At 42.2% G+C, this 8,173-nt stretch overlaps 1 protein-coding gene across 1 annotated transcript in view; it reads left to right on the top strand.

Annotated features, from left to right (window-relative positions):
• Positions 1 to 5,869: 5,869 nt before the first annotated feature.
• The window catches only part of xpr1a (xenotropic and polytropic retrovirus receptor 1a), a 32,287-nt gene continuing 29,983 nt past the window's right edge, over positions 5,870 to 8,173 (top strand). Inside the window, exons 1-3 of the mRNA XM_035653645.1 lie at positions 5,870 to 5,942; positions 6,178 to 6,241; positions 6,464 to 6,663. Coding sequence (XP_035509538.1) covers positions 5,870 to 5,942; positions 6,178 to 6,241; positions 6,464 to 6,663 — 337 coding nt within the window. The remainder of the gene's footprint in view (positions 5,943 to 6,177; positions 6,242 to 6,463; positions 6,664 to 8,173) is intronic.

The following is an 8,173-nucleotide window of genomic DNA, read 5'->3' as shown; positions in this document are numbered from 1 at the left end:
GTGTGTGTGAGAGAGAGAGACTTTTACCTACATGAAAGTAGGCTAACTATATGAACAAGTAGGTATAAAAGACACAGAACATTGTGCACTGTGTAGCAATTACCTTAGTGAGTCCTTAAAAAAGACACAGATAACAAGGGAGAGACAAGGAACTGATAAAAGTACACTAATAGGAAAAGTTTCTAAGTTTTTGAGAACCACATGAAGTGGGTCATGTTTGTTGTTACACAGACTTATTGTTTTGTCCATAGTACTTCCTGTAAAACTGTCCTGTTGTGTCTCGGCCAATCAGTCAAGTTGCATATTACGCTTTGTACATGTCTGTCCAGAGAAACTAGAAATTACTAAAACGTGGATGCTTCATTTTACATTTTATATTTTTAATCCGGCAGCACAGAACATTTATGCAATCTCTGCAGTTTCAAGGTGGGCACCCGAGATTAGTGTCACCAAAGCAGTATCCAACCAGTGTATCTGCGCCAGGATGCGTTGCAGTTTCCATGGAAGCGGACGATGAGGTGAACGGACGCACCGACAAGCAGACACAGGTTAGCTGCACTGCAAAAAAAAGACAGGCTGAGTCTCTGTGTGTAAATTTGGTACCAAATAACAAAACCGCAATTCGGTTGGTGTCATAAAAGTATCGAAGTTCGTGATCCAGCCCTATTAAAATCTGCCCTGTCACTTACCCTTGCCTTCTCTCGGCATATTTGTATTAAGCTCTGCTAGTTTTTTGTATCCCTGTGCACACAAGAGGCAGCACACCACAGAAAAAGCATTGTAGTGACTCAGTTTGGAGTTCATTGGAAGGCTAAATGGGCATGGTCGAAAGCACAGAGGAGGGTAAATGGAAATAAACGAGATGAGGGAAGAAGTTAGATGAGGTGGAATTGGACAGAAAAGAGAAGTAGGCCACAGATTCTTCCAATCGGACAGTTCCAGTCCACAGATTGCCGTACTATTGACCAGTGTGCTGATGGGAGAGTTAATTACTCCTGCTCTTTATTCTTCAGAGGCCAGAATTTCTCCCTCCCTTCTTTCCAGCCACTTCTTATTTTACTAAGCTGCTGCTGTGAAGTGTTATCTCTGACAGTCAGAGCGAGGGACAGTTCGACACAGATATCTCTGTCTCCTCGCAGCACCAGGCAGGGCCTTGAAGATCAGGATAGTTTCTCTGAAAGTCTGACACCCTACATCTCTCTATAGGTAGATAGAGACTGAAGGAAAAGGCAAACTGATAACAGTGGGAATTAAAAGCTGTCCGATTCATCTCATCGGGTGAAATGTTCGCCTGGACTTTTCAGCTTCAATCACGTCTCTCAAACTTTGTCAGACATCTTAAGCTCTTTGGAATTCTTAATATTTAATTATATATTGTCTGTCAGTAAAATGAAACGTACTGTCTAGTCTGAACAAACTTTGTTTTGATTTGCATGTGTTATATTTCTTATTTTGATAGCTTTATAATGTGATATTTATTGTCAATATCACGTTTCTATACACAGTCTGCCATGGCTCAGATAATGCAGACTTTATTCCTGAGGCAGCAGTGCAATAAAGGATGTGGATAAGTATCAGTGTCTTAGTATGCAAAGTCACGCACTGCACAGATCCCTTATAAAACATTAACTGAAGCAAATCTAATCTTAAAAGATCAGGTCTGATTTCATGGAGGTTCTTTCAAACAGAACAGCCACTGTGGAGCCTGTACGGTGATTGTAAGATGACTCCGCTCTGACTAAGAGACTCTCCGGGATAGAATTATACATTTTAACTAAAAATGAAGGCTAATGTGCAATATCATTTAATTCAAAACACTGTTTGAATGTCATTATGTAAACCTCTGTTCAGGACTAACTGAATTAAAAGGAACTGGTACTATACAAATATTACTGTGTTTATTACTTTTGGTTTTCCTACAGTGTCATTGTATCACATTTCAGTTTGTGGTCCCCATATTAATGTGAAAGAAGCTGGGATGGGCTAATGCACATCTTGGCACAGAAAGCATAAATCAAGATTAGTTGGGTCCACAGGTTGCATGCATATGGAAAACCTCAGTTCTGACATCAGAAACTTTTCTTAAACTCTTGGAAAGCCTAGTGAAGCAAAGGCATAGTTTTTTGCATAATATTAATAGATTTATACCTACGGACACAAACATTTGCATATGTATGAGCCTGCTATCAGACAGACTAGACAATATGGCAGCACAGAACTCAGGATGGCAACAAACCAGGCTGCTTGTGCAAAATTATTCACTTATTCACTGAGCTGGAAAAATTGAGGTTATATTGAGCAAAACCTAATTAAGAAATTAGAGAAGGTGTGCAAGAGGATAGAGAGTGTAAGAGGAAAATGAAGAGTACCAGAGAAAGAGGAGGGAGAACAAGGGAGACAGGAGGAAGGCTGGTGGTTGAGAGAGGGGTGGAGGGCATCAGATCTCATCTGCATAGTGTGAATTCACAGGATATGCCCACTGCCTGAGGGGAATTTGTGCATTTGTGTGACTTTGTATGTGTGTTTGTGTGTGAGAGACTGTATGCGTGTATTTTCTACTGGTTTTCTACTGGTTTTATTATTATAATTCTAATGGTTTTATGTTGTAAACTACTTTAATTCAATGCTTAATCTAATCTTGAGTAAAGAGAGGGGGAAAGTCCTTATTCTACAATTTAATGACCATTAAATACAGAGTGATAAGAGCTTTGCTGGGGTTTAATGAAAGAACAACTCTCTCCACAGTATCTCCTCAGGAGGATAAAAGCAAACTAAATAAATTGTATAGCGTGAACCCTGTGAATAGACAGACTACAGAGTCAGAACAGTTTAACCCTATTAGTCAGGGCTGGTCTACATGGTCATGGCTCATTAAGATAACAATAAGGTTTATGTTCAGCTCTCAGCGTTACGCAAACATGATATTAATCATCATCTAGTCTGTGGAGAAAAGAGAGAATCAGAAATGCTTGACTGTGCTGTTGATGTCTCATTGTACCGCTCTGCTGGAGAGGAAGAGAGAACTGGAACCTCTAATCTCTTGCTCTAGCATCTCTTCTCCTTCTCACCACCTTGGTTGTCTATTCATCTCTTCTTCCTCAGCTCTTTTTGTGGCAGAATGTATGTTTACTTCCTCTCTCACCTCTCTCCCTCCCTATCTTTCCTCTTCACCGAGCTTGTTCAGTTGAAACATACGCAACCAAGTGGAAAGAGTAAGGGCGGCATCCTAGACTCACCGCATTCAAACGGAAAATATCAGGGCCACGTCTGTACTGTGAAGTCATCGGGGTCCTGTCTGCAGCTGCACTGCGCTACATGTAGCAGTAATGTACTGTCAGAAGGAGGGGTTGTAAAACTGAAATTGTGTCCTACTTTCAAAAGGGACGAAGAATATTGTGAATATTTTTTTTTGCTTTACTTTTCAGCACCTGACAGATGATGGAGCAACGCTATTCTTCAGTAGACACAGAGATGTAACAGCTTTTAACATTTATTACAAGCTCATAATGAAAATGCCATGTCTCACTTCTCTGTTCATGCGCTGTTCACTTGGGGACAATTGGCATTCAATCTTAAGGCCTGTGTGAACAAGCACCCAATTTTAACAGGAGAGCAGAGAAGCTGTCCTGTAGGTTTTGCATGACCTTACATCATCTACATCAGCTCCATTGTACTCTTGGCCTGCTCCATTGGCCTGCTGTTACATTGGAAACACGCAGCATGTCGTAAGACAGAGGAGTTCCCAATATGAACAATAAAACCATATAAAATAAGACTAAAGACTAACAAATATTTAAATGGTGACTTGCATAACATGTTGAAAAAGAAATAAAAATTGTTGAAAAGGGCTGATGCTGGCTGCCACCTCATTTGTTGTGCACACTGGAAACAATTGAAACGCTGATGGATGGAATAAGGATATTAACTGTCTCACAGCTAAAGCACCCATAATACACTCAAGGACCAGGGCAGGCTTAATGAAAAGGGCAGACTCTCCCCACACTATGATAACAGTTAAAAGATGGTGGCAATATGAACAAAAGTCAAAGACAAAAGCAGATTTACAAAAGAAGAAAAGCTGACCTTCAAATTTAAATAAATATTTAGGGAAATCATTGATTATTTTACCTGCAGTGTAAAATAGAAAAGAAAACCCTTTATTCAAACATAAGACCTGGAGCCAAATTGGCCCTCTGGAGCAGAGTCGCTTTTGACAGCTATAATAACACAAAGCCACCTGGCTGGAAGAAAATTGCTCTTCCATTTTAGCGTCTAGGTGTGTGTATGTGTGTACGTCCTATAAATGCACCAATAGACTTGCATGTGTTTGAGTAAGTGTGTGTGTCCTGTCCCATTTTTGAGAGCTGGTTGGCTGGGAGTGACATTGTCATTATCGACATCTCTCCCCGCTCCCCTGGATCCTGTAGCCATTAGCAACCAACTCCGGGAGTTGGCCTCTCCTCTGCTGCAGCCAATTGCTTTCACATCACTGTGCGACTATGTGCATGCATGCGAATGAGCAGGTGTTCTTTTTCGTTTGTGTGTGTGTGTGTGTGTGTGTGTGTACACGCACTAATGTCTGGATATGGCTCTATGATAGCAACATGATTGAGGGTGCCTGTGTTGATTATTTGATCAAATGCAGCCTCACTGTTTATTCCCAGTTTATTTCTGTGTTAAGATAAAAGTTCAATGACAGCATTTTATTTTCACAGAACAAAACACACACACACATTTCGTACCAGACATGCTGAACACAAAACTGCACACCAGAAGGAAGCGGTCAGCATACAATAATCAATAGGTGTTGATTAGGCCTACTCAGTACCTCTGTATTGCATGGCAAGCAACAGCCCTTTTTTCTGTGTGCCTGGAAATCAATACTCTGATCTCTGATTAGGCCGGGCTGCACGTCTCACTGAGCAAAGGAAAAGAGCAGTACACGCCAACTGACTGTGAAATGAAACTGAAAAAGCACTAGTCCATGAAAGATGGCCAAATAAAACAATATTGCAGGCCTAGTTTCCCAGAACACAAATTAAACTGCATTCATGTTTCTAAAAGCCATCAAAGGACAGCGTTTTTATTTGTAAATGTGACATTATGTTTACAACACTGCAGCACAATTGTTATTTTCCAAGATAGCAGCACTGAGTATCATGTGCATCATGTGCCTGTTATAATGGAGTTATATACATTCATAGCTCCGTGCTCTCTAGCACAGCCATTACACAGTCGAGGGGAGGGAATAAATGCCTCAAAAGCACTTTAGAAACAGCTGAGAGGACTCACTTCCACCGTCTAGACTCCTACAGACAAACCACGGATTTGGCAATATTTTAACCTTTAGGCTGACTCTGACCCTTTACATAGCGGAGTCAACACCCCAGGCACTTGTTGGCACAGTAACATGAAAAGCCTTTTATACTCAAGGCCCCGCTGGGAGAGTAAGTGTAAAAAGAAAAAAGAAAAAAACCTCCTCTCCTTTGCGTTTGGCCTGGAATCTCTGGATGTGTTTTAGGAAATATCCCAGATGTGGGAGTTATGCTGCATGTCATGTTTGTATCAGCTGACTAAACACTGCGACAGCTTTGTAGAGCTACTATACAACAAACCTAATTAAGATGTTAAAGGTGGAACCCCACAAAATGTCTTCTGAAGACTTAATATGTCAGACTCAAGAGATTCTACTTTTAGGGTAGTAGATGTTCATAAATATTGACTGAACCCTCAAATACTATGAATATGGTGAGACGGATCAATTCAATTCAGCGCCACAGATTAGATGGTGAAAAATGTGCAGATATGTATGTAGACATAAATATACAGTACTTATCAAGTATGCTAATAAGGCTTTGTCTCTGTTACCATGGAAGCTAGTCATGTGACAAATCACTTGGGTGTGTCTATATGCATCGAAGAATACCTGAGAGAGGACGAGAGTGAGAACGAGGAGATCTGAACGAGACAGAGGAGAGGAGACACTGTTGACGAGAGAGGAGAGAGAGACGGGACCGCGCGCGCGCGGAGAGAGAGAGAGAGATATCATATATTATAGCTACATTACTGGCTGGCGGGTGAGTTTAATCAGGCCAGTAATAAAAGCAGGGTGGGCTGATGGAGGAGAGTCCTCTGGGAGTCACACCTCTTTGTGTCTCTCAATTCCCTCTGGACCAGGACAACCTCTCCCCCTCACCCCCACACCACCATCTCCCCGCCCCCTACTGACAATCCTATTCCCGTATTTCCCTCATCCTTCCCTCCCTCTCTCTTCTTCAGTTGTTCCTAAATTCACATTTAAGAAATAGCAAAAGAAGAGGTTAAACCTTGTTCCAATCACCACTGCTCCTTAGTTCCCCAGACCCTGCTAGCAGGACATCGGACCTTCAAATAAACCATCCCCCCTTTGTGGACACATACCTGTACCCCACTCCTTTGGCTAAGCGGCCTTCCCTTTGTGCAGAGCGGCCCCTCAGCAGATGATGGATGTGACAGGGAAGGCCCTTGTGGCGGCTGGGAGCCCCGACCTAGCTGATGGCTTATTCATTACAGCAGGCTTCCACTGTCCTTTAAGGACCCTAAATGCCACAGAGCAGAGCTGTGCTCAACACAAACACCTTTATTGTGATGGATGTGGCAGCACAGGCCCTGCTGGATCTACAGGTATCCGCTCTGCTGCTGGCTGTGCAGAATACAACCTTTGTAAATGTAACCTTTTAGCTGGCGATTTTACACAAGAGTTGAAGTAATTCATTACACTTAGTTACTTAATTACACAATTAGCACATACCTTGTTACTGTACTTGTACTTAGTGACACTGCTCTACCCATCATACTGTAGTTACATCAGTCTAATGTTAATAGTGACATTTTACTAAAACATTGCCACTGGAGCAAACACAGACTATACACAGTACAGCCTGCCCTGTATTGCCTTGCACTTTTATTTACATAGCACATCTTTGAGTCTTCATTTCTGTTTACACTAATAGGAAGGTTAATGGTCTGCTTCTGGCCAAGTGTTTGTTAATGTTTTACAGAAAAAGCTGCAGTGGTCTCACTGCTTCATTTGCTTTTAGCCACTCATCAGGTGTGTGTGCTTGTGCAACATGTTGTGCATATCTGAGCCTGTCAGAAGCTTTACAGGAGTGTCTACCTGCAGTCCACATATACAGTGTGTACACACTTGTAAAGTCACAGCCAGGAACATCTAAAAGAAACAGTTATCCAACAGTCTTTGCCTGTAGGGCAAACACAGACTTCAGGCAATAAGCACTTGTAACTTTATCTGAGGGCAAGTTCAGTCTGAATTATATTAGTCTCCTTACCAGACATTTCCTACATAACACTTCCCCCAGCTGTCTGTCTAGTCTGCCTATGAACCGTCCTGCGAAGGAGCCCAAACTGCTGCAGCCCTTCCTCAGTATGAACAGTGGCAGTGACCGTGCAAAGGTCCTGTGTGGGCTGGTTAGCTAAAGAGGAGTGATTACAGCTGAGTGGACTCTGGCCTCGGGGCCAGCAGGAGATGGATAGAGGCCAGAAAACAGAGCAAGTGACAAACAAGGCGTCTGCTGAGAGGACGATAACAATACTGAGAAAGAGAAAACACAGCTGGAAATTTGAGTCAATTTATCAACCAGATAAAAGAGTAGATGAAGGTCATTTCTCCCTTAAATGACATTCTGCAATCAAAGAATAAATGATTAGCTATGACAATAATCATCTACAGAAAGTCACTGAACATGTATTCGCCACTAAAAACATCCCTTTCATATGCAATCACAGAAAATCCCCACAGTGCTTTGTTTTTGAATTGACTTGGTCTCCACCCACCTCTCAACTAATTTTTCCTCTGTTCAGCTCATGAAGGAGGAGGGTTTAGCCCCTCCTTTGCAATTCCTAATGAGGTTCTGTGTGTGTATGTGTGTGTGTGTGTGTGTGTGTGTGTGTGTGTGTGTGTGTGTGTGTGGTATGTATGTGTGTGTGACCCTACTTGGTGGCCCTGGCCCGGTTACAGTGGGTGCTCATTGTGATTACCATGCGATACAGCTGGATGTCAGAAGTGTAGAAAATTCGCGTATTCATCGCTGTTTGTCCCTCTGGGAGCAAGGAAAGCCTCCATGTCAGTTCACGTGCTAACTGCTTGACACACGTAATCAGAAAGAAGAAAAAG

This window comes from Morone saxatilis, unplaced genomic scaffold (genome assembly GCF_004916995.1).
Source record: "Morone saxatilis isolate NCDOM2014 unplaced genomic scaffold, NCSU_SB_2.0 Contig12, whole genome shotgun sequence".
NCBI classification, from domain to species: domain Eukaryota; kingdom Metazoa; phylum Chordata; class Actinopteri; family Moronidae; genus Morone; species Morone saxatilis.
Note: the sequence above shows the minus strand (reverse complement) of the source record. Positions and strands in the feature narration are given on the sequence as shown.